We start from the raw sequence: 27293 nt of genomic DNA on the forward strand, positions 1-27293 counted from the left end.
TTTTTTTTCCAGTTAACTCAGATTCAGCAAATCCTTCCCAATTAACAAAACAGCACCTCTTTTGGACTTTTATAAATTTGTCTTTGCTTGTTCACTGTTGTAGAATGTTACAATGAATTTGGCTCCCTGGCAATACACATATCTAAACTTATTGCACAATGGTGGTTGGGTTGGTGCTTCCCCAGTTACCAGGATAGGGAGCTGAGATGAAATTTGAGTTCTGGAAAGCATAATGGGGATACAAATCTCAAACTTCAGTGGAAGAAGGGGACTACTGTGAGCTTCTCAGACGAAGACGATGAGGTTTTGGCCAGCTCTGGGGAATCAAACCAACAAAGAGCAGCTGTAGATGCTCTGTGTGTTGTGAGCCAGAACGATTTCAATTGAGGAGCTAAATGTTCATTCAACTGTGTATCCAGACAGTGTGCAGATGATATCTCAGTGCTGATAAAAGTGATGTACAGCATATGGATGAGTTATTTAAACAGGGCTTCCCTGTGAAAACACACTCAGGGTTTCCCATCTTAGCCACAAAATTTTTCTGGAGAGCCTGCATTAAAGCAGTGTGTGACAAGCAGCCTTGCACAGGGCACAACTTCAGGGAGATGGAGGTCACTGAGCTCCTCACAACCATTATTCTTCGACAAAAACACTTGGCAATCTACCTAGCTATTAGGAGGATGCAACCATGTACATTCCTGGCTGCGGCTCAGGGAACGTCAGGCCCCAGCTGAGCCAACTGCTTAGGGATAATAGGTTATGAAGACAGAAGAAAATGAAAAGAGAAAGTGTGTTTCTATCACTGATTGAAAATCAGCAAGTTGGAGCAAAGCTTAATAGGGAGTCCTTGGAGCCCCCGAGGGGTTCCTGCTGGAATCGCCAAGAAGGCAGTCAATCTCATGTACCCATTTAAATCACAGTGTTTGACACACAAATAGCATGTGCCATTTCCATATCCCAAATGTCCTAATAAAATTTCCCAATAGATGAAAAATATCACCAACGCACTTCTAGTCTCCACTTTTTTTTAACTTTGTTTTCAATTAAAAAAATATCAGAAACATTTATTCATTCCTAAAAAAAATATTTGCAAACATTTTTAGCTTAATACATATGCGTTTGAGTCAAGTGCTCCAGTTCTCATTTTAAATACAGCTGGTAAAAAGATTAGTACACCTATCACTCAGTGAGGGGACTTTCAGCGCATTCCTTGCTATCCTGCAGCAACCCCAGTGCTGAAGGCCTGCAGCCAGAGTCATACAGGAGCCTCTAGATATGCCTGATAGCAAAACTACTCCACAGAACTGGATAGCAAATTATTCACTTCCTATGCCACATTTAGAACTTCTCAGGTGGAAGAGCATGGAAATCTAAGAGATTCATTTTTCCCTTTACAGATGAAATTGCATTTTACCAACAACATTCTCTCTGTTACTTAAGCATTTCCTTCTGAGACCCCTGTATCCTTCAGCATTTCGCCAAATGAAAAAGAGGACAGCAAGGATGACTATTCTAAGAGAATTTCCATTTTTCCCCAGCTGCCACATTTTGGTTGCCATGGCAGTGCACAGGCTCCAAAGGGCCCTGCTCAGTTGGATATTGTGCAATTTGTCAAGCTGCTCCTCTGGTGAGTCACTTTTCCTGGTTGTTTCAGAAATAAGTGTGGTCATCAGTTCTGGTGGTTGCAAATGCTGCTCTTACCCTGTGACCTGAATTCCCTCTCCCTGGACATAATTAACTCTGCCAGCTAGAGATAATTGCAAGATCATTTGGTACATTTTTGAAAGGAAAGAAGACTTATCCAAAAGTTCAAATACCATATATATATATATATATATATATATATATATATTTACTTTTATTCTTTAAGATCAACATGAGCTCATCTGTTCAAACAAAATGTCAAAAATAAAAGGTCCTGAGCTTTGTCCCCATGGACAAACCTCCAAGTCTTCCAGATTCATCCAACACTGGAGCAGCGATGGGGGGATGCCAAACCAACCCTGTCCCATTGGCAGCCCCAGCATCAGGTTGCTTGTGCTGCCCATGGAAGTGACAAACTGCTCTGTCCTTCTCTGCAAAAATACACCCTTCACTTTGAGTACTGGTACTGCAAAGATGGCACCAGAACTGTGTATCAGACCAAAAAGATGGGCAGACGCATGGGGCATCAGGGAAGATGCCCACTGAAATCAAGAAGAGTTCCCTGGCCTTTGCTCCAGGAATGATTTTAAATCCTTCTGATTCCTAAATGCATTTAGTTCTTATTTCCCTAAATCTCTGTTTTTAACAAAATTAGTGCCCTGCAAAAGCAAGTTACCAAAGAACAGAACAGAAATAATTCAATTGGTACAACCCAAATCAAACCTCACACTCTCTCACACACACACACACGCACAATTTGTCCTAAACAATTTGTGATGTAGATCTTGTCTAGAACTGAATAAAATCTTTCAGTGCTAGGAACGTTCTGAAGAAATTTGAAAGTGCAGCTACTTTTCAGAATCTCTGGAGGCTAGTTTAGAAAAAAACATCAACAACTTGTAGTGCAATTTTACTGTTATTTCCACCAGCTCTGTGGCTGAAGTCTCCTGTGGTTTTGTTCAATTGATCTAAAAAGGAATGTAAATAAAGAGGAAAAATGGCAGAGGAAAGTACTCAGCATTAATTACAGGTACATAATAAATACTGCATTTGCTCTTCCACAGATGTAGCACAACAGAGCGCCTGCAGAAGAGGCTGCAGTGAAATATAAGCCTGGCTGCATGCTGCCATAGATCAGTCGGAGTGCAGTGTTTCCATGTCACTAAAAGCAAATAACGATGTCCACAGGATAGATGTAAATACTAGACCGTACTTACTGACTGGGTAGCTGCCAGCATTTGTATCTCCCCACCTCTGTGTGTGTGCACTCACTGCCCATGGCAGCTCAGTCCCTCCTGGCCAGCAGCTCAGAGCGTGGCTGCAGCTCTGCACTGTGCCAATGAGTTGGGTTTCACTTCACTCTTTGTCTCCAGCCAGTCAATGAGTGGATCATATCTTGCTTTGGGACATGCTGCTATGCTCCCCACCATTTCCCAACTGTGCTCCCTTCTGGCACCTCGCACAGCTCAGCCAATGCAGAAACTCTTCTGTTCTTCCATCCCCACTGATGCTCTCAAAATGTCCCTTTTCAAGTCTGGCTCTCTCCCAGCCCCAAGCTGTGATGAAGGCTTCATTTTTCATTTCCTTCCGCTCTGTTCTCAATATAATGTGCAATTTCTATGAACAATTTCATACCTACATACAACCTGTCATGTCATGACAGGACTGCACATTTCCCTTCTACTCGTGGCATACTGTGATCTGAACCTAAAATATATACGTTTCATTCCCACAGCACAGTATATAGGATGCTTCCATGAAACCCTGTTCATTTTTGGAAATGCCTATTTAGTTTTCCTCTAACATGGCACAAATGATAGCTTTATTGACTGGGTGATGTAGTGTGATATTTATCTCACTGCAAGCTCCAGTGAGGACAAGGCTCCTCTGGTCACTCAGCCAAGAGAAAACGTGTGTATTCTATCTCATGGTATCTTCAAAGGAAGAATATATTCTGGGAGATATATTTTAATGGAATGTATTTCACTTTAGTCAAACGTAAGTTTTCTGAGTCAGAGAAAGGGTAACTGGATTCAATTTGATAGTCTCTAATACATTGGAGGTCTCTTTTAGGCTCAAACTATATGAAGAAACACATTTGGACATAAAAAATAGAAGACCAAGCAGGGAAGCTGACAGCAAAAATGTACTTTTTGTTCCCTGCTTTTTTGTAATTTTCACTGCAATCAAAATCATTTACTTCAGAGAAAATGATGGAGCAAATGAAAAATCCAGATGCCTCATACTGCTGCAGAGGAGGTCTGGAAGCCCGGATGCCACCTTGGTCTCCTCAATGGCCTCGGCTCTGTCTGAGCAAGCAATGGCAGCAGGGTACTGGATGGTAGAGAGGTCCCATTTTCCACAGCTGCTACACATGGGGGTTATTTTAAGCTCTGAACACAATTTATCAAATAACATTTCTGAAGAATGGTACAATATGAGTCATATTTACTTCACATTTCTCTTGCTGCAGGCTCTCACTATTGGCTGTGAGTTATTTACTACTTCTGAAGCTTGCTCTGTGAATCTCCTTTCTGGGACTGTATTTCACATTTAATGAGTGCTTTAGCAATTTCATGACTGTTCTCTGAAGTTGAGATGGCACTTCGCACAGCCGCATGGTTTAGGGCCCATTCCATACTTCACTGATTTCTGGCCATTACTATCTACCTGAAACAACTCACAACCCAAAAATATTGCTTCCCTCCCATTCTGCTGTGTTTCAGACACTACTTTGAAAACACAGATTTCATGGACAATGACAGGATCCATCTCACCTCAACAGGACAATTTACTCCATGTGGCAGTGACTGAACCACATCATGAGTCAATGATGGTGCAGAAGGGGGATCCCTGGAGGTGCTTAAGGCCAGGTTGGATGGGGCCCTTGGCAGTCTGACGTGGTGGGGGGCAGCCAGCCCATGGCAGTGGGTTGGAAATGGATAGGCTTAAAGGTCTCTTCCAACCAAAGACATTCCATGATTCTATGATAGCAGACTCCAGAGCTCACAGCCTCCGTTGGTCAAAACTATGCAGGTATGCTTGGGTAATTTAATTTATGACTTAGGAGGGCTGGATTCCTTGCCCATGCTCATGTTGCAGCCTCCAAAGGCATAACACAGTCTGCCATCAGCTATGCTGAAGTTTTCCATGACTGGTTGTTGTATGGGCTTTGTCACATTTGTCCAGGCTACACTTAGACAAGAAAGCTTCAGAGCTTAAAGAAACCAGTTGACCTCATCCTTGGAAGCTTCAGTCCTCAGGTTAAGAGGCTGTGAGTACATAGCCCATACGTATGCTCTGTCTCGAGTATCTACAGGTCATTAAATTCACAGTGTTCCTTCAAAGTGTTGGGTAGTTTGTGATCAGCATACTTAAAAGCCTGATTAAAGTTCTGGCTAGTAAGTCTGTCCTTTAAAAGGACACAACTTTCCTTCAAAAGCAAATCTTGGTCTCTGTGGGGGATTGAAGTTCCCTGGGGATTGGTCTGAGACCAAGGAACATACTTTTACAAGAGCAAGGAGTTGCTGCAAACCTCACTCCCCACTGTGCTGAGTGATGTGTCTGCAGTTTTGATCTTACTATTTTTTTTTTTTTGTGATAGATACATAGTGGCATATGCACTTGAAAACAACATGCTCTGCAAAAAAAAAAAAAAAAAAAACACCAAAAAAACAAAACAAAACAAAAAAACCTCCAGACAAATTTCCCCTACTCCTTCCCAAAACATAACTGAAATAAACAAACCAAAACCTCTACAGAAACAAAATACACCCCTGCATTTGCTCCTTTCTGCTGGGGAGAGAATGACAGAGCAGATGTATAACAGAAGCTATTTATGTTAATACATTACTGGGGAGATGCTGAGAGATTGCAGTGATAAGTTTAGAAGCAACTGTATAGCAAATGTATTGGAATAGAGCAGATCCCCACCTGCCCACCATGTCGTTGCACCGAGTATTCATTTGTAAGTGATGTGTCACAGGAATCCTGCACCAAGTTCGTGTGAAAAATACATGTGAAATACGGAGCGTGCTCAAAGCCTTTCTGTACAACAGCATCCTACGAAAATTCTCACCCTTCTGCTTCCTTCTTGCTTTCACATTTCACAGAAATATTCCACTCCACCTGCATCCATCCCAAGGATCCATCACAGAGTGCTGGGACTTACGGCAATTCCCATACCTTCAAATTCTCTGTTCTTGCAAGTATTTGTCATCAGAAAGTGCTCTTTTTCTTAATGGGAAAACATAGATTCCAATAAAATTGTAATTTTCATTATCAAGATGATCAAATAACATGAAGATAATGACACAATCGTTTTCATTTCCCATTTCAAAGCAAAATAAAACAATGCTTTGTAATGGTGATTCTAAGCATGTTGTTTAGTGAGATAAAATCTTGTTATTTGGATCAAAACCACTGAAAACCAAGTCCAACAAAACCCACAAAACCCAACACTTTTTTATGAAAGATAAGAATTTCAGAATTTACTATTCCACAAAGTCTGAGCTTTTCACCTGTCTGCACTCCTCCTTGGAACTGCAACAGGCTGTAGAAATGTCCCCAGAGGAAGACAATTCTCTTTCCTAAGAATAATGATGACATAAATAGCAATGAGAATGAAAATGGCCATAACCTGATCCTAACATATGGGGCTGTGTTACAAGACACAGTTGAATAATAAAGTTGAATGAATGAAGTTGAATTTCCCTCAGCAGGGAAGACTTCCTGAATGCCCCTTCTGGACTTCCACTAATAAATGATCAGATGATAAAATATATTCATAAAAGCTGTCACTACCAAATTGCCTCACAAGATCTCATCTCCCTGCTGTCTCAAGCTTATTAATATTTGGAGAAATTGACATCCAATGGCCAACAAGCTGGTGCTTGGCCTGCCCCTGCCATTCCATGGGAGTATGCTGAGCTGCTCTCCAATGGAGATGTGCCTCTTTTCATCCCCTGATTTCTGATGCCATCCCAGCAGTTGGAAAATTAACTCCTATCGCCTGTATTCACCCAAAGCACAGTGCTATCCCAGGCTCACCTCTGGTTCTGCCTCATATGAAGGTAGATATGCCACAAGAAAAATCCCTCAGACATTACAGATATTACTTACTGGATATACAACATATGCAAATAAAAAACAAAACCTATTATAACAATTCTCACAGCTATTTTGTTCCTATGTTTTGAATTCTTTTTGCTTTCTTCTTTCTTTTGTATAACAAGACATGAAGGCTAAGTGTATCTTGGGTTCCTTAATAGGCAAAAACTCTACCATAAGACTTTCAAAAGGAAAGCATTTATTTCCAGGCCTTATTTACAAATACACCTCTACTTGTGTCTCTATCACAGATTCACATCTTCTGTATTTCATGCAGTTTTTCAGCCACCTTGTATTGTGCCTGCTTTTCCAAGAAAAATTACCTAAAAGAAATTTTAACAGTGAATACAGAGAATAAATGATTCCCATCAGAAGTCCCTTTAGGAACTCTTTGGACTTTGGATGCTACTGAATGTTCAAGCAGCAGAACTATCGACTGAAATGGGAACCAAAAGGAAAACTCCGTACTTCTCTGACATTTCCAAAGGCCAATAATACTTAAAGCCACACAGTTCTCTCCATAATTGTTCAACAATAGTTTGGCACAGACTATATAACCTTTTATTAGGCATCTACTACATTATTTTTCCCTACTTTACTGGAATTATATAGTTTCCCAAAAATGCCAGAATGACCTTTTTCTAATAGCGACAAAGTAATGACTGACAAAAATTGATTGCAAATGGGTGGCTTTAGAAAATTGTCTGCATTTCTGTAAATTACCCCAGAAGATCTCAGTAGCATAAACTTAGAATGGTATTTTCTGTGGTCCCAAGTTTAAGGCCCAAGTTCACAGCTGAGAGACCATGAACCCTTAAGTCCCTTCTGAATTACAAACCGATGCAGAGAACTACAGTACTGTTCAGGAAGGATGGTCAAAGAACCCGTTCAGCTTCAAAGCATGCACAAAGATTAGATCACTTGAACTGGAATAAGGAAGGCAACCTACCTTGGAGAAATATCACATCCTTGCTGCATAAAAGCTCCCAGGGAGAACCAGAGACTGTTGAATATCCCAAACTCATTCGTTTGATCGTTGGCCGGCTGGTCCCGTCCTTCCTCAAACTCCTCAGTGTGCCACTCGTAAGGGCTGAAGCGACTCACCAAGAAGAGGACAACGCTCACTCCAATGTAGGCAAAAACAATGCACATCCATATTTCATAGGCCAAAGGGTCCAGAAAAGAGAACACTCCTGGTTTGGACTTCTGAGGCTTTTTTATCATGATAGAGATACCTAAGCTCATAAAAGGTTTGGAAAAGTCTATAACTTCTTCTCGAACCAGAGTGATGGTTAATGGTGCCACAGCCACATCAGCCCTCTGAAAAGAAGAGAAAGAGGAGTTGCATTCTGGTGATAAAGCATATCTACTAACTCCAGCTTATTTTACTTTGATCTCTGTTTAACCCTACTATCTGAAAAGTAATCAGACAAAACCAATTGCAGGAGAAATTGTTGAAAAGAAACAGCCTATAACATTGGTTGATTATTTCCATTTTATCATTACTGATCACTGGTTCTATTTTGAAATCACAGCGTTTCCTTTTCCAGCCACCCAGCTCCAGTGAGATTTATCCACTGATGTCACAGTCTGATGCAGAAGACTTTTGCTAAAAGAGCCTTATCATCCAGACATCAAAAGAAGTAAGGAAAGGCCAATCGCCTGAAAAAGGACACCAGGATGTTTACTTCCATCAGAAACCGCTTTTTGGTGGCGCAACTGATACAGAAGAAGAAAAAGTTCCAGTGACACTGATGTGCACTTTTCATTTATTTTATAATCAGCCTTGAAAATGGAAAGGGAAATGCACTGAAATGGTTGTCAGCATATCCCGTCGAGATCTCAGCAGGACTAAGATCATCCATTTCTCCAGCATGGCAACAGACAGACTTGGGCACTGATGCTCCCTGCACTACGAAGGGTAAATTGCACCCCTCTGAAGAATGACTTGAAACACTACAGATGGGGAATTATCGGAGCAAATCAGATCTAGAAGTGTAGGGTAAAGAGATAAATTTGAGCAGATGGAAATGAGTGATAAGACCAAAAATGTCAGGTTCACCAGACATTCAAGTTCAGGCTGGATGGAAATCCAAGCACCCTGATGGAGCTGTAGGTGTACCTGCTTTTTGCAGGGGAACTGGACCAATGACCTTTAAAGGTTCCTTCCAACTCAAACAATTCTATGATTCTACAAATCTATACTGAGTTTTTGAAATCTTACCTGTCTTCCATCCTGCCATTATCAAGTAAATATAAAATATAATAAAATTTGGAGATTCTTCTCATGAGAAAGTTTAACCTTTCAATACTTGTTCTTCCAAAAGTTGAAAGAAAAAAAATATTCTCTTAGCTACTGAAAAGAAAACACTTTGACATTTCTATGGGCACAAAATGTGCTGTACCATCCTGAATTAAAATGTTTCCTTTGGGCTGATTATTTATATCAATCCCCAAGACAGCACAGGCTGACGGAAGGTGGGGATCCTTTTTGCTCTAGGGCTTGAGACTGTTCTCAAGACAAGACCTACAGACAATGGAAAAGGGGGAAACTTACCCCATAAACAAGTTCTCCCACCATGCCGTTCCATGTTTTGGTGTCGGGATCCCGGGCTCCGTACTTCCCATCTCTGACAATCTCCAGCCTGTAGTGGTAGCCAACATGCTTTGCAATCTCAGCAGCAAGCTCCACACAGTAGCCTTCATACCTTTCATTGCCTTCAAACTGGTTGGCGTTCTTCTTGAGCATCACATATGGGTCTTCCTGGCACAGAGGAGACCAATATTGAGCCACATTCCACCTTCCCAGTCCTTTAGAGACTCAACAACTTTGCTTACGGTCTGCTTGAAAAGCCCTAACTTTGTGCTCATGTACCAAAGGGAACTGTCAACAAACAATGGGGTAAATTTAGGAAGTGTAGAGGGTAATTTTTTATTCTGGTGTTTTCTGTTCATTTATGCAAAAACCGTGTCCAGCTTCTGCAGTGATAGGCCTCAGGGCAGTGGAGATACCTGGGGGGAGGGTTGGGTGACAAATCTTTCATTGTGGCTTGGTAAGGGTTATTTAGTACATTTCAGCTATGAATTTTTAAAGGAATGTCCGCCTGTGTGGGCACAGACAGAGACAAATCTGCTGGGCATGAGAGAGCCCTGAAGATGTTTAATTCAGTTTGTGTATTGTGTCTTCTTTGTAGGTTTACAGCAAGCATTCAACAAACAAGTTAGTAAAATTTCATCTGTTTCTGCAGGGTGATTGTATACAATGACACACTACATGATACCATACATTATGGGATACTTATTGTTCCTTCATGATTATAGTGGGGATTTGTTTTTAAAGCTATGATTCAGTCTCTCTGCACAATACAGCTTATCCTTCCGAAAATTACAGCCCACATTCTGTGGGCTAAACACAAAGCACAGGTATAATGTTCCTAATTTACCTATGCTGATGCCTCTACTATCTTGTCATAATCTTTTGTATTTTCTATACTTAAGCATGAGAGCTCTTTAATACCTACTTAATTAGCCACAGCAATTTTCAGATACCTTTATGGACCCGACAGGAAACAGTAAGTGCTGTTATTATTATTGTTATTATTGTTATCGCTATTATAAAAATGATACAGTACAAAGCAAGGTGTGCAAAGGGGAAGAGGCAGTCAGCACATCAGGGAGAAGAGGGCTGGAAGTCCCAGCACTTACTAGGATCGTTGTGACTATGTACGTCCTGTTCTGGAGGCTCGTGGACTCGTTGCCGGTTTGAGTGTCTATGGCTACTGGAACTAACTTTTCATCTTCATTCCAATAACCAATCTGCCAAATACAAATCCAGGACAACTTATTGATATCTCTTTGTAATATTAACCAAGATATGTTAACAGGGTCATTCAAAAAGGGGCAGATCTCTCTGCAAGTTTGTACTCAGCCCAATATCTCCCATCCTACTTCTTGATATCTTCTGAGTGGAGAATCAGGATTTCTCCTGTCCCACCATGCCTCCAGCCTGAGAATAATATGCATGATTTACTACATTCTCTCTTGTAAACACATAAAAGCAAACAGCACACAGCAATAGATTATCGCAATTCTCTGTCCTATCTCTACTTCACGAGGTCACATTTTCCCTGTGTGACTTCCGTATACTTTTCTAATATGTCTGCTGCCTGTCCAGATGTGAGAGGGTGATAAAACGCTGCTCTTCAGCTGGAAGCCTCTGTAAACATAGAGCCAACTCTTAGGATATCTTAAGACAACAGAAGGAAAGCATCAAGTGAGAAAAGAAACAGAAACAATCCTGGTCGGTGCCAAAAGGTTTGAAGTTATGAATAAAAGCAAACAGAAGAATTTGTATGTTAAAATGTGCCTATTAATTAGGGTTGGGCTGATCTGTCACTACTTGGAGGTAAAGTAGTGTGCCAACGAGTATCAACAGGAAGATTGTTGAGGTTATCCTCTTCCAGGGCTTGATTTGATAAGGGGAATTCCATCACCTCATGTACATATGGTATTGCCTGAGCTTTGGTCAAGTGAAAGGAATTTATTGTAACAGTAAATGGGAAAGGATATTAACACAGGGCATGAGCAGGAGTTGCTGATGGCAGATTACAGACTGTAACAATAGAGGAAGAAAAAAACTCTACACAGGCGTCTCATCTGTCTTCATTGCACAGAGAAAAGGAGAAGAGAGTGAGGAAAAAGCTTCCAAAACTCTGCCCTGGGGCAACATAAATGGAGATGAATGGGTTTTTTTGCACTTTTATCCTGGTGGATCTAAGATAAAGCATGCGTCCTGTCAGTTACATGCCTTCTAAACAAATATTTCTGTCAGTAAACGCACAGCAAAATCGAGACATTTAGCTGTCCTGCTGCTTCTCCTCTGGATCCCCTCTGGACTGCCGTCATCTTTCCTGAAGTTCAGAGCCCCAAACTGGACATAGTATTACATTTATCCTCTTATGAATGGCAGATAGAGGAGGAAGATCACTTTGAATGCCTTCACATTGATAATTGCTTTATTTTTCAGTGAGGAATTAGAATTATTTTTTTTGGACGATGCAGCTGATTCCTGCTTGGATGTGGTGGGCTTTGGCCTGACATTGGCTGCTCACAGGTAAAAGTGAGTATGGAGGATGGGAGTTGTGGGACTATCACTGTTTGCAGTTTTCTCGGTTTCAAACAAGTATTTTACACTTCAGGGGTGAGGGGATGCAGAGGGGTTGCAGTGACCGCTCCATTCAAATTATTCAGCAGATTTCCTTTATCCACAAAATAACTCTTTGTTCTTCAAACAGGCAATATCTAAAGTGGGACGTAAGTGTATGGAGTCAGACTGGCAAAGTGTTTCAAGGCCTCAATGCACCTGAAAATTCAGATTTTTCAGAGTGCCTGGGATACAGAAAGGTACAAAGACCTCAGAACAGTAGCAATACCTCCATAACTATCAGGACATAGAGGGTAAAAATCTTGTTGCTTTAAGGAGAGCAGAATCAAATCAAAATTAAGGGTTCCCTCGCACTGCTTAGGGCAGACAGGTTCCTTCTGGCTCTGTCTTGGTTCATTTCTTAGAAATGAAAATCGGGAGAGCAAAAACAGACAGTTGTGTAGCTGGGCCTGAGCCAAAGTGTCCTGTCAATAGCAAGACTGAGTGGGCCAAGCTTTCCTTTCCTAGAAATCCCCACTCCACAGCTAAGATGCCCTTCTTACTCTTGATAACCCCTTCCGTATATTGCATTTTTTAGTAATACACCATGAGTTCTCTGTTGTGCTTGGCTTTGCTCATGCACCTAAGTACACCATAGGAACAGAGAGTTGATGCCAGATGCAGGAGCTTTAGTCACTTTCTCCATTACCTTTCTGATCCCATCGTGTTTCATCTCAATCACATGGAGGGTGTAGTTGGTCCTCCGCCCCTTCTCATTAAACTGAACGTTGCCAGACAATCCTTCAAAACGGACCTTAAAGACATAAATATCAGTGAGAAGAGCAAATAGATCAGCATCCCAAGCTCTTAATAAACCACGCCTCTTGAAACTCAGTGGTCCATCACTGAGCTCAGTGATGCATCAGAGCCAGATTACATGTGGGAGCCCATCATCTCTTGGGATGCAACAGACAGCTAAGTCAGCTCAGAATGCCTCAGGCTCTGTTTGTGTTGTCTAAATCTAGGAAAGATCAAGACTTGGTAAAGAACTTGTCAGGCCAAATCAGGAACTGCATTTGCAGGAAATACGGAGCTGTGGACACAGCTCCCAGCTGTCGCCTTTTGAGAGAGAGGAGTCTATCAGTTAATTTACCTACTTTAATTTAATTACCTGCTGCACTAGCCTATTTAAACCTGACTATTCCATACTGTAAATGAGATTTACATAGGAAATTTTGAATCATAAGTCTCTGCTGATAACACTGCCATGCTGAAGAGCACTGCTCAGGAACCACATACTATTTCCTTAGTTTTTCCTCTCAATGTGACTTGTTGCAAAAGATCAGGAACCTGGGAAAAGGAGTTTCCCTAGTCCCTAGACTAGGGAAAAAAGATTTGTTCTCAAACTTTCTTCTTGTTTTGGATAAATCTGTACTCTCTGCAATGGAAGGCTTCCCACATGCAAAATGAGAACAAGCATTTAATTGTCTTTTAAAGTGCCCTGAGAATCTTAGAATGAAGACTCTTTGTGAAGAAATGAGGATATATCACTATGGATGACATCAGCTGATAATCTGCTCAAACTGTGTTTATTTTCCAGGTATATCACGAAGGTTTGTCACGAAAACGAACATCTGCCATTGTTTTCTGAAGCTGCTTCAAGTCAAGAGTTTATATTTGGTAAAATTTGGAGAAAAGTGCTTTTCTCTCCTCACAGAAAACAACAGGCCCATAAAAGATAGCTCGGTTGGAAATGCACCATTATCTTAAACACTCCATGCTTCCTTTGTTCCGTGGCCCCTTTTACCTTTTCTGACTGACTCTGAAGCTCAGTCACAGGTGCTCATGCTTTGTAGTTTTATATGCATTAAAAGCCAGGTGTACTAAAAGCAGTTCTTTCTATCTGTAGGAAAAAAATCTTAATCCTATGATAGCCACGTAGCATTGACATAGTAAAAGGAGCCTCTCCCAGCACAGCTATTCTGTCATTTACCATCTTAAGACCCCTCTCAATATTCCTTTTTTATCGTTTCATCGACTAAAATCATTCTGTCTTTACAGCTTTGTCATTGATCCAAGAATTTATTCTCTTTTTCATGAGAGAAAGTACCCCGCCCTCTGGATCATAATAAAATACAGTGAGGAATGATTTCAGCGGTGCTCAGTGCAAATAAGTCAACTGGAGACATGGACAACTTAAACACACTTGTGTGTGAGATGTGGTTCTCTGCAGGAAGAGGAGGATGCTTTTGTGGCCATCCAGTCTGTTACTCAGCAGTTCAGGACCAGCTACCTGCTTGCTAAGCTTGGTTACTAAACAACATTAACAAAAAATACCTGTGAAAAATTACAGTGATCTTCCTGAAGTATTGAGAGCTCAATGTTCTGGTTTAAAGCAATGCATTGTGAGAATTTCCTGGGAAAAAATACCCCTTACTTCTCTTTAATAAAAGCATACATTTTGTGAAAATGTGTCAGATTTCTGTTTTTAAAAAACTGCAGAATGTTTAAAATTGTTTTTCTTTTTTGGTCCTGCTATCCTTGACTGCTTCCTACACTAAACAGAAATGAGGCAATTCAGGAGCTTATTCAAGACATTTCAGTTGAAATAAGTGGAGAAACTTTTTTTTTAACGGCTCTTAACGTTTCAGGCATTAGAAAATGGGAGGTGAAGAGAGAGAATGCTGTGAATATCTGTAACAATTGCTGTAATTGTGAGTCTTCACAGAAAGGATAACTCAAGCCTTCAATCTAATCTTAAATTCTTTCCATTTCCATTTTCCTCTTTCTGAAATGGAGTCATTGCTAAAATACTAAATGCTGGAGGACTATTAAATTTGTAGTTAAAATCTCCTTTGAGGATTCCTTCCTTCACTGCATGTTTCAGAACCTTTAATTTTGACCATCACAACTGAACTGGCCAAACTTATTGAAAATTATAATTTTTTAAAGGTTAAGAAACAATTTTGGCAAATAGCTCTACGTGTTCTTTGACCCAAATCACTGCAGTTGAAAAGAGTTTTGAAATCGATTTAATGAAGAGATCAGAAAAAATCAGAGGTGATTATCGAGCACACACATAGAATTACCAAGACTAATTTTGATATCCTACTCTCGTAAATTCAATAATGAAAAACACCGGAGAGCCCTTGCTCATCATATATCTTCCAAGTATTTAATGTTTATTAGCTAACTGATCTCCCTAATGCATCAAAAAGGCAGATTTTATTACAGGAGCTTGGAGAAGCTATGACAGTGATTTGCCCAAGGTCATACAGAAAGTCAATGACAGGCTTGGGAACACGTAAAATATAAGGAATAAAATCAATCTGAATGCAAGATTTGGTTTTAGAGGAATTTTTGTTTACCATCAAATCAAAATACGTGTAAAAAATTAACGTAAGATGAAAATTAGCCAAAATTATTTTGTTCTTCTTGCCTTAAGGAAGGGGATGGGATAAGCTATATTTGGATAACACTGAACTAGCAGTATTTGCAAGCAAAGAATCCATCTATTTTTGAAACAAATGTAGCACAAACTATGAGTAAGAAAGTAGAGAATGTGTCTGAAAAAAGAAAAAATGTTAGAAATGAATGTCAGTTCTTAAATTTAAATAAGTATTGTAATGTTCTACCTTTCCAAGTCTTTGAGAAGAGTGTATTATTCTTTTCCCTTGCTGTAAGTTTAACATAAGTTTTTTTGTTTTTTTGTTTGTTTGTTTAAAAATCTAAAATTCTATGTAGGATGAAAAAGCAGGTTAAGGAATAAACTTTCTCAATAGCTGTTATTAAGGCTTTTCCCAATACTCACAGTATGAACCAAGCTCTAATGTAGTCTTAAGGAACATTGTGATGTCAACCAACACAGATGGCAAAATCCATTCAATTTCGAATGTCATTAGAAATCTGGAACAAAAGCTGAGTTCACAGAGAATTGAAGGAGCTTCAGAAAATGTGATCTAAGCTGGTCTGTCTCTTGGAAAGATAAGAATAGGGACCCATGACTTTACAGGATAATATTTTTGTTTTTCCATCCAAGAACTCCAAAAGATCATGCTGGATGTCAACAGGAAAAAAAATTCACTGGGCTCAATACCTGGGTCTTATCTGGAAGAATCGGTTTCTTAACCCAAGCAAGTTATTTGGGCATTTCTGCTGCTAGCTGCCCCTCTTCCCCTACCCATGTGTGCTATGTATGGCCACCCCCACGGCACGCGCATCAGTTAGGTTTCAAACCTGCTGCAGTGCTCTCTGGATGTCGATTCCTTGTCCCCAGGGCACGGCCGGGTTGGCGAGGCAGTCCCCAGCATTGCCACGTCGGGAGATGTCAATCCGCTGCCTCCGCAGGTTCTGAAACGCCTCAGCCATCACCCGGACCCCATCGTACGTAAGGGCTGAAGTGTACTAGAAAGAGAAGACGTTTGCCCATTAGCCTGAGTTGATCTCTGCTGTTCTGTTAACTTTTCAGATTTTTTGCTTTGTTATCACCCTTCCATCTTTGGAGGATCCTTTGTGTGATCACTGATGTCTTGGTTACCTGTGGAAGTTGGTGCTTTCTCTTCCAGAGGAAAAGAGTGAGGAGGAAGCTCTTGATTCGCCTTCTGCTGCCTTCAGACTGCACTCAGCCTTCAAAGCTACTCCCTTGTTACCCAAATCTTTCTGTTTAATTAGAATCATTGACCTGAACTTTCAAGGAATGCATTATACAGTGAGAATGTGAGATGAAAGATATGCTAAACCAAGTAACGAGTCACTTTTTCTTTCACAGATGGAGTCCAGAAAATTGTTGCAACGTGCAAAAAATCCGCAAAGGATGAGTTTATTCAAGCTGAAACTTGTGCAGAAAAGAGGTAAAACTCTGGTGTGAACAGCAACCACTGGCTTTAATTCCTTCTCCCGTGATTACCTATGGATTTATTTGTATGAACTTTTTTAAAACTAATACTTCCAAGATTGACATTTCTAGTGCTAAGTGTTTGCCAAAAGTGTATTTGTTTTCAAATGGCAGATAGAAAAATAAAACCGCCTCTCCCCTCTGCCCTTGACACTTTCAGAATCGTCTGCTTTGAGTTAGGAATAAATTAAAATGTATTTGTCCTCTATTGTACCCACTGATTTGACATGTTCAGAAACAACATCTGGAACAGCTTTATTATCACTGCGTGGGAGTGACTTGAAGTGGACCAGAAGGACCCTAAATTAAATAGTTTTCTATATCACTTGCCTTTGGCCTCTTCCAGTCCACACGAGGAAGCTCCCTGGCATCGTTATTCCTCCACTGCTGCATGATCCTGGCGGGAACAGTATCCGTGTAATTCACCAACTGGAAGCCAGTGACGTTGGCTCCGCTCTCCCTGAATTTCGTCAGATCGATATCCATAAATCCCTGGTACAGGACAGAAACAGGAGACACTCATCAGATGAACCATCTCTGGGTGGTTAACAGGAAACCTGTTTACCTATGGATTTGACAGTCAGCATAGGAGAAATCTCTTCCCTTTGCAAAGTAAGGCCTGATGCTGAGAGGCTCCACTCTCTGAACGCAGGATGAAATTGTCTCTTAGGCAACAGAGGGACTCTGACATAGGCACTGGAGATACACTGCAAGCAGTGGGGAGAAGAGGACGTTGTTTGGTGTTCTCTTTGGTGTCCTCTCTTTAGCAGTACTGCTATACAAAACTATTTGCTGTTCCCAAAGCAGGTGCTTGAGCAGAGCTTCTGAATCCATTTGCTCTCAAATATATGATGTCACTGCGAGTTAAAAAAGCTAGGGCCATCCCTCCCACGAGACACTGGTCAGGTTCCCAAAATGGTGCTCAACTCTGCACAGGCTGGGGGGAGCTAATTAGCTCATTAATTTCCAAGGTTAGAATTAGGCCGTCAGATGGAAACCTGTTGTGAGAAAAAACAGCTTGCAAGGAAAAGACTAAATTGCCCTCTTACATCAGTGTCAGACCAAGAGAGTCGTAAGTGACTCAAAAATGTCTTTAAAGACTTTCACAGCTTTTCTTCCGGCTTTTTGTAAGCAATTTAGCATCCACTTACAGGCTGAGAATTGGATGGAGATGTACAGATGCTCTAAATAGATGATTTGTTTAGTTTCAAAGTGCAGTGATTTAGGTTAAAAAAAAAAAAAAAAAGAAAAAAGAAAAGAAACAGTGATACTTCGTGAGTATGTATTTCTCAGAATGCTGGTTTAACCCACATCAATCTTGTATGTAATTGCCAGCGTAGGGGTTCCAGAAAGCCAGAGCTGTGATTAATGAATAGAAAATGCAGCATGGTAATTGTCTCTGACATCTTAATGCATTTCAGGCCAAGTGGTTTTTGACACACGGAGCTCCTAAGGTTCAGTAAAAGGGACCTCACAGGTTGCCAACTGGTTATTCATGGCCAGGACCAAATTGCACTGACATTTTGCTCCTGGGAGGTACTCAGGGGAAAAAGATCTGTCAAAAGAAACTATCACACAGCAACTTGAAGTGTGTGCCACCAGCTCCTCCTTGGAAGGCCCACAAAGACATGAAGGAAGGTCCAAGTTCACAACAGAACGTAGGATGTCTGGTGTCCTTAACCCCTTCAACAAGCAGAAAGTTCAGAAAGGATGGTGACACCAAAGACAATGACAGCAGTGGTTGGAAACACTGCCTTTCACTGTTTTCCTCAAGCCCAACCATTCTAAAACTGAGAGCGTGGAGACCTCTCAAGATTTTCCAGTTGTTAAAGGAAGTTGGGGCTGTAGGGAACATCATTAACCTTGGATATGCCTTTGCGTTTTGAATGTTATTAACTGCTGAAAAAAACTGTTTTTACCTGTTATCCCTCCTCCACGTGCCCCAGTACAAGGTCAGTACAGGACCTTGTACTAATTACAAAGGAATTTTAATTACTGCACCACTGAAGTCTGCTCAGAGCACTTCTGAGTGACATGAGAGCAAATGAACTGGGCAATACCAGAGGTCAGATATTTTAGAAAGCAGTTCCTAGAAGAAGACAGTTCTTGCTGGCTAACATATAAACAAGAATATATTGAATTTTATACAGGCTGTCACTTGGAAATGTTTCTATTGGCAACGCAGCATCAGGAATTAAATACACTTATCTGTCTTGCTGGAAGATCAGTCCATGCTTGTAAGAATGATTAGAGCAGATGAATCACAATATTTGCAAGCAAAGAAGTCATCAATCACCTGGTATCTTGTACTAGCTACACGAACATGTTGCAAAAAGGGGACTTTTTATATAGTCTTCAATTGACCATACTTGGAAAATTGAAAAATAAAGGAACGAGATTGTCCAGGCTAACCCTCAGTGCATGGGAGAAAGGGAACCGAGGCAAACAGAGCAGCTGTGGGATATAATTATCTAACCCAGTGGGATAAATCATCACCCACTGCCTAACTGCAGAGCACAATGACACTACCTAAGCAATAAATACAACATAACATCACTAATATTAATTAACGTGTGGTTCAGTTTCACATGAGGACATCAGGGAGAGGATTCTGGGGAACCTGAAGGCTGCAGCAGCCCCGCTCTGCCATCCCTGTGCCTGCCTGTGCCTGCACACTGTGCGTGCTTGTATTGCATCCAGCCCTGGCCAGGGCAGTACAAATATTAATTATGCAACGCCTCACTGCCAGGAAGTTCTAAGGGAAAGAAGATGTAAAGTGAATCATGCTTCCTTTACTCAGAAAGTCTGTCTGACATCAGTAAGTGACTAAGGAGAGACTGCAGCCCACTGCTGTGGGGCAGCAGACGTACTTGCAGCAGTGTGGTTGGTATCGACCCATTTGGAAAAGAATCAGCACAGAAATGCTTCCCTTCACCATCAAATCAAATACAGCAAGAAGTGAAGAAAGCTGGAATGAGGTTCTCTATGGGACATTCTCAGCCAAAACGTTTCCAAAAAGTATTGTCAAAAGCTCTCTTTGCAGCCATGTCTGGAGCATTGGGCTGGACAGAGAAATAAGCTCACAACCCAGAATTCACTGAAATGTGATTTCTTTTGGGATCTTTAAACCTGGACCACTCGGGACAAGTATCCGTGGGCAAGCAGGTATGTGGCCTCTCCCTCAACACTGCTGGTGCCCTGGAGAGGAAAAGGAACCATAGAATGACAGGCAGAGGAATGCAGCAGTTCGTGCCCAGCCCTGTGCTGTGCCCACAGCTGGGGCAAGCAGGCAGAGCAGCATCCAGGGGAACACAGAGCTCCCCGGGCTCCCCATGGGCACTCAAGGGAGGCAACCTCCTGCAAGCACAGTTCTCTTTGGGATCAAGAAAACTACACTGGAAGGGACGCAGCAGCAGCAAGCTCACCCCTGCCCTCCAGCAGCCTTAGCTGTCCCTTTTATTTAAATTCACTTTGCAAAGTCATCTCTGTAAATCAGAGTGTGGCCTTCTGCCTTGTGTGTGCTGGGAAAATGCCCGGCTTTCTCTGCACGCTATCAAATCAGGAGTCTGACGATAAACCACAAGAATCTGGACCCGTCCATACTGACAGCAGCCCTCCTCCACACCTGCTCTGATTCACAGCATCTGCAGCGCAGCTCACACAGCAGCCAGGCTCGGTTCAATGCAGGGAAGTTGCTCTTTAGCCCGTGCTATGGACTGTTCTCTCTGCATTAATGAACCTCATAAAGCGATTGCATGGAAGAGCCCTGCTGTTAGTAAATAACATAGGCAGCTGGTAAAGACCTTCAAGTCTTCAAATAGAAAACAGGGCAGTGCTGGGAAGCATTTTTTCCTCATATTGTTTTCCTTGCTTCGTCTGTTCTTTATGCTGTGCTTAAACTGAAATCATTTTTCAGCCAAAGGTTGTTTTACTGTCCCATTCACTGCTTTGCTTCCTGGGAGAGATGTCAGCAAGTCACACATTTATATTCCTCTCCACTGTGTGTGAGCTCAGTCATCAAAGGAAATGCATAATGCAAGAAGACTGATGACTTGAAATGTGTCTCATGAATCCATCTTGATTAACTGGTCCAGGAAGGATCTACCTTAAAAAGAAAGTCCCCAGAAATTATCCAGCTCCTTATTTATACCCTGAGCATCACCAGGAGCCAGGGCAGTGAGTGGGCAGCCCGGATTGCTGTCAGACAGTGGAGGAAAGGCTCCCACCTGCATGACTGCCCTCCTCAGGCCTGTCAGCACCATCCAGCTTTCTGCACATCATCCTTCTCCTTCTCTTTTCTCTTCTTTGCTTTTTCTCTTCCCTTCTGCGCTCTCTTTTTTTTTTTTCCCCCTTTCGCACTTGAATCCTACACTGAATTATCCCTTCTTAAGCAAAAACTGTTCAAACAATTCATCCAAACTCACCCAGAAATGTGTGACAGTAATGAAAAACTGGCCCAGTTCTCTTTAGATGCAATCCCTGCATGGTCTACAACGCCAGACTGCCTCCTGCTACCAGACTTTATGATTATAAGGAACACTTGCAAAAAGAAAACAACTGCTTCTGAATGATGTGGATCAGCCAAGTGAATGCAAAGTGGTTCCTGTCATTCCAAGGTATGCTGGTGTCATTCTAAAGGGAGCAGGAAGTCAAGCATTTCCAGATGGAGCATCTCTAATCTACCAAATTATCTTCAAGCTTGACTTGTCCAGGAAAGTATCATTCCTCACTCCCCTCACTTTGTATTAATGAGGGTACATCAGAAAAGAGCCCATCTGCTTCAGTTTCATTCCAGCATGCCTTCAACAGAGAGAACTTCTCTTCTGTAGAATTATGAATATGTCAAATTTCGTTGTAGCAGTAAAACATGAGAATCCTCACTATAACATGGAGGCAAAGAAGAACAGGAAAATAATGATGGGAGGATGGGGCAGTGCCAGACAGGGTTCCAGTCCTGAAGCCTGGTACCCACTTTGTGGGTACAAGTGAATGTGCAGATCTTGCTGGAAAGCTCAGTCCAGCCACTTTAGGCAAACATTTGCTCTTTAGAGAGCTTTCAGAGCAGCAACTGATTTAAAGGCTTGGGAAACATGCCGTGTAGTGACAGATTCCAGGACTTCAATCAAAGATATGATTAAGGGTTGACCTGATCACAGTTCACAAGGACCAAAACTTCAGTAATGGAGTATCTAGTCCAACAAACAGAAGCATAAATCTGATGGAGGAAGGTGAAGCTAGGCAAGTTCAGACCAGAAATAAGCATTGATGAAGTCACCAAGAAGAAGCTGTTATGGATTTACATGTCACCTCTTGCAAGCTGAGCTGGGTAATGGATTAGATGACAGCAAACCTTTTAGTTTAACAACTTTACTCTTCTATGATTTAAGCAAACACATCTTTATTTCCAACAGCTGTGGTATATCCGTTTATTACTCACCTGATGCTCAGTTTTTTAAGCTGCTGTAAGTCACTCGTGCTTTTGAGCCCTCATTAGCTGCTGCAAAAATCCTTACAAAGGCTGCAGCTCATATTGTCCTTTGTGGGCAATTTTTATATCAAAAAACTAGACAATTTTCTGTTATGTGAGACAGTCTAATTCAAACAAAAATTAATTCAGGGCACTCCTGTCTCTATCAGTAACTTAGATGAGATAATGTTACTGGAGTTTCTTCTGTTTAGTAATCTTGAATCGGAACAGAAAAATCTGATTGGAACTGAAACTGGAAAACCAAGTTTTTTGGTAAATCTACCTGCATCACAGTCTAACTGGTATTATTTTTAGAGACTTAAAAATAACTTAGGACATCTCTTTCCAACATTAGAATAGCAGTTTTGCAAGCCCAGGCATCCTGAGACCCTACCAGCACAAAACGCTGGCGCTGTATGCATCCTTCCAACTCCCACGAAACACTTTCAGATCGGTTACTGATGCAAACCTGAGCACTGCTGACCTCAGTTGCACCTTCAGCCACTTTTTGGAGGTAAAAAAAATTGACATGAAGAGGCACAGTGAAACCAGAGGGGACACAAAGCAAACAAGCAGGCTTTGCCTAGCTCCCACACAAGGATCTCTGCTGTCAAAGCTGCTGTTTTGGTGCCCTTCAAATCCTTCAGCGCTATTTGCAAAGTGAAACACTGTTCATGGCTGGACTCAGCACTCACATATATAATAAATATCAAATGGCATAGGAAAAAGTGCTTACCTCTACTAATCACCTCTGCTCATATCTTTACTCTTCTTTGCTACCCCTTGCATCAGCAATCTCATGTGCTTATCTATTCAACTTCAAAGAAGAGCATTTGCTAAAAGAAGAACCTGGACTAATGTGCCAGGAAAAAGAAAGGCTCAAACACTGTGTGGCAGCTGTCCTTAATTCTTCTCTTTTAAAGACAAGTCACACAAAGGTCACTTATTTTAAGACAAAAATTTTCCTCTGCCCAAGGGAGCCAATGTTCTCCCACTACAGGCAGTAGTCAGCCCACCTCCCTGGCACTGGATAAGCAGAGACATGAAGGCAAGGTTATGGTGAAAGAGTCTGTAACATCAAAAGAAAGAAACGCCAGAAGTTTCTAAGCTTGCTGCTCTGACAGTATTGACTGTATTTTTTTCTCTTTGTGCTTGTTAGACAGTGCTTTCAAAAGCTGAGAACAAAGCTTAGGAAAATACGACGCATGAAAACAAACACATCTTTAAGTCGCCAAACCCCTTTGACTTGTAAAAAGAAGAAATACAAAGAGGTAAAAAGAGAGAGAGATGAATGCAACCAGCCTGTGCTGGTATACCTGACAAATAACCAGCTGGTGAATGCTACCTGAGGTGTCTTGTGGGTACTGGGTGAGTAACTCTGGTTTTCATGAGTTTGCAAAAACTGTGGATAGAGGCAGATTTGCACCAAGGAGAGGCAGGAATGCTACATGAATGCTCCCTTAGCAGCAATGTTGGAGGCAGACCTTCATGGGATGGGCAGAGCTGAGCAGGATGGCTGTGTCTTTGAGCAGACACGGAGAAAGATGTTCACCCATGGCCTGAGGTGCAGAATGGTTTCATTTTGTTTGTGAACACAGAAATATTATTGTCTCACCTCGGCAACAGCAATTTCACTGAAAAAAAAAGGAAGCTGTTCCTGCTGGGAAATGCTAGCTTTCATTTGCTGTTACTTGTCAAATTCTGCCTGGTCTTTACTACAGCTTACTCGACAGCAACCGCTGGGCAAACGAGCAGTGATTAATACAAGCCAGTTCCTCTTTGTTCATGAATTGTCTCTGACCAGACAGGGAATCTCTCCATCTTCAGATACTCCCATGAATGATTTCTGCATTTCCTTACAAACTCCCTTGCTTAGTGCTCCTGAAGGAATACCAATTTGGAGTGGCAGTAAAGGGACATTAGTGTGCTGCTTCTGATTGCCTGGTTTCATATAGTTCTGAATGAAAATACTGCCAACAGTAAGATTTTCAGGGGGAGCTATCCATAAACATTTCCCAACGTTTGTTTCTAACGTGTCATTTCCATCATTATTTCCCCAAACGGAAGGACTCAGGAAGGTTAGGTAGTGTAGCAAAGCAGCTGAGGGTTCACCTGACTTGTGCAGGGCAGAGCCTGTCCCAGCTGACAGCCTAACCTTTGTATAGGATGAAAGTGCTAGAATTAGGACTCCATCCACCAGTGCAGAGGACAGGGAATAGTCCATTTGGAAACATTCAGGCGTTTGCAGTTTTTAGCCCTTAATTTATTTTCTTAAGACCCAGCACTTCCACAAAACCAGGCTGTCCTCTCCACGTTCACGTGTCCATGTGGGAATGTGTGTGTGGACAATGTACATCCCATCCTCTAAGAACCTGACTACAGGGGGGAAGTACGGGGTGTCTGAGGTCTATCCGCTATGTATGTGAGCCACTGTGAATAAATCACAGCTTTCTACACCCTCTGAAGGTTCTAATCCAGCAATGAGATGTCCTTAGAAGAGGGTAAATGTTGTCGAGATCTCTTGCATTTGAGAAACACACTGTGGTTTAACTCTCCCAGACGGTGACTCCTCACGTTCTGCCAATCACATGTAACATCCCTGCTCATCTCTGCGTGGGGAGGGCTCTGCCCTGCCTCACCACCACAACAGTCTCAGGGGATCATCACAGCCCTTCTGCCATCCTCTCTGCAGACCCAAGTGGTGAGCAGCTTTGTGGTGGCTGCAGCACACTGCAGGCACTGACTCGGCTCTACTGCCTGAACCTGTGCTAAACCATAAAACTTGTTCCGTCCTTGAAAGGGTCTTTTCCATCTCGAGAAGCACAGTCAATAGCAGCACCTTCTGGGGCCTCATCAGACCTTGTCATCACAGAGACCCAGAGCAGCCCCCGCAGAGCTGTGTCTGGGAGGCAGCCTCCCTGTGAAGGACCTGGAGAAATGAACAGCCTTTTGCTCTGAGTTAATTATTTATAGCCTATGCTGGCTGAGTATGCAGCCCTCTTCTAGCCTCTGTCCTCTCAGCATTTGTGCAAGGACTAAGGAAACAAATTAAAGATTGGACAAGTCTGTTTTCTCAGGCTGAAAGTGGGAGACAGAGGTACTCTGAGTCAGAGGGAAGTGCCCTTCCTGACTCCATCACCTGAATATCAGACCACCTCATGCTTTTAACATATTTACCCCTATGAGACCACGCAGAGAGAAGAGGTGACATCATTCTCATTACCCATCTGCATGTGTATGCACAAAAGCACGCAGACAGCAGCTATTTTGGAGAGCTTCCCTGCTTAACTCTAATGAAAGGACTTTCATAAACATCTGAGTGCCAGGACGGGGGTTACATAAAATAATATATATTTTTTTAAATTAGCACCTGGAGTTATAGGCAGCTCTCCAGTTTGCATGTCTCCCCTGCACCATGTAACATTTTTAAGTTTGTAATTACATGGTAGGCACCCAGCTCAGAAGTGCAGGGTCAGTATAAGGGCATTGCAGGGTAATTATGTGTCCATTTTTGTCTTGTAAATTACAGAGTTATCTTGGGACTGAGAGAAGGAGAACAGCAGCAACTGCTTGACTAATTGGTAGTTAAAAGTTTAATTATCCCAGCCCTGATGTGGAGCCTCTCATATGCAGCTGCAGGAGAAAAGAACTGCTCCAGACTGCATGTGGACACCATGCCCTGCAGACATAGCATAGGTGGGACCAGGCCTGGAGAGAGAACACCCCACAGATCCCTGGCTCTTGGAGAGCAGGACCAGCCCCTGAATGTTCTCCTGGATGGAAAGGGCAGGAGCTGGGCTACACAAGTCCTCCAACTGCTCTATGGACTGTGGCTATTCCTCTTATTTCTTTCCAACCCTCCATAAGCAGAAACAATTTCCAGCCTCCTAGGAAAAGACAGCATACTGCTCCAGAATTATGGCTCTGCTGCACAGCACAGCTCTGCTTTCAGGCAATGCCTCGGCAGCAAAGGAACAACCTACTCCTTAAAGAATTCCTTAAATCCAACAGTTTCCTTAGAACCATGACAGTTAGATTTGATTTAGCACAAAGCTGTAGAATAGTAATGGACCAACAAAAAACACAGGACATGACAGTCACTTATTTTCTGTTCACTGGAAGGTCAGAGGGATCTTGCTAATCAACATTAAAAGCATGGGGCTCACAGAGTGGCTGTGAAACACTTCACCTGGGGTAGAATGGATATCAAAATGAGGTTGAAAGCAGCTCGAAAACCTAACTTGTTACCAATAGTGAACAGTTTCTTGGTGGCTCAACTGAAACAAGCTAGAAGAGCAATGCCAGAAGCTCAGGTGCTCACACCATGCAAAAAAATCATTATCACAACAGGCATTAATTGACAGTTGGCTTAATTGGCTTTGAGAAGACATAGATTGAATCTGGAGGCAAAAATGCCTAACAACACTGGAGATGCCCCAGAAATAGTTTTGCTGGCTTAAGACAGACAACACCACAAGCAGCACACCACAAAGGGCTTTGATAATTCTTCTACCCAAAAGGTGAGTTAAAATGACTTCCAACTCACTAGCTATAAATATTGTGCTTTGCAATATATAAGATAACAATGAAAACATCAAGGAGGGGAAGTAAAATAAGCAGTACTCAACTCACCATGTTTGCCAAAATGTAGTGGTACCCGTTCCCATTTTTTTCAAGCTTGATGATCTACAAGAGAAAAACCAAGGATATTAAGCAGAGGCCAACTAAGGAAGTAGAGCTTCATTTATCTCCCTTTTTGACCATTTCAAATTTCCAGTGGTACTGTTCAAAAGTGAACAGGAAGATAAAGCAAAATTCCCCGTCTTGTTAGAGGAAGGACAGATCTTTTGTACATGACATCTGAGAAACAAGCCAGAAATTAAGACTGTATAACATTTCCAAGTAGATTCCATAGGCAAGGAGAGTGAATTATCTGAACCAACCTGTTTTCTACAGGCTCACAGAAAAAAAAAGCAGCGCTATTTAAAAAAAAAAAAAAAAAAAAAAAAAAAAAAAAAAAAAAAGATTAAACAATA

The 27293-nt window shown here is 41.8% G+C and overlaps 1 protein-coding gene across 2 annotated transcripts in view; it reads right to left on the reverse strand.

The window, feature by feature from the left end:
• GRIA1 (glutamate ionotropic receptor AMPA type subunit 1) overlaps positions 1–27293 on the reverse strand; it is a 109347-nt gene that overhangs the window by 26012 nt on the left and 56042 nt on the right. For both annotated transcript variants that reach the window (XM_010719161.3, XM_010719162.3), the window contains exons 5-11: positions 26890–26943; positions 17121–17282; positions 16133–16300; positions 12606–12710; positions 10459–10569; positions 9311–9517; positions 7703–8073 (exon numbers count right to left, since the gene is read on the reverse strand). In XM_010719161.3, the coding sequence (XP_010717463.2) occupies positions 7703–8073; positions 9311–9517; positions 10459–10569; positions 12606–12710; positions 16133–16300; positions 17121–17282; positions 26890–26943 (1178 nt within the window). The remainder of the gene's footprint in view (positions 1–7702; positions 8074–9310; positions 9518–10458; positions 10570–12605; positions 12711–16132; positions 16301–17120; positions 17283–26889; positions 26944–27293) is intronic.

The sequence above is a fragment of the Meleagris gallopavo genome, chromosome 15 (genome assembly GCF_905368555.1).
Source record: "Meleagris gallopavo chromosome 15, MGAL_WU_HG_1.1, whole genome shotgun sequence".
Classification (NCBI taxonomy): Eukaryota; Metazoa; Chordata; class Aves; order Galliformes; family Phasianidae; genus Meleagris; species Meleagris gallopavo.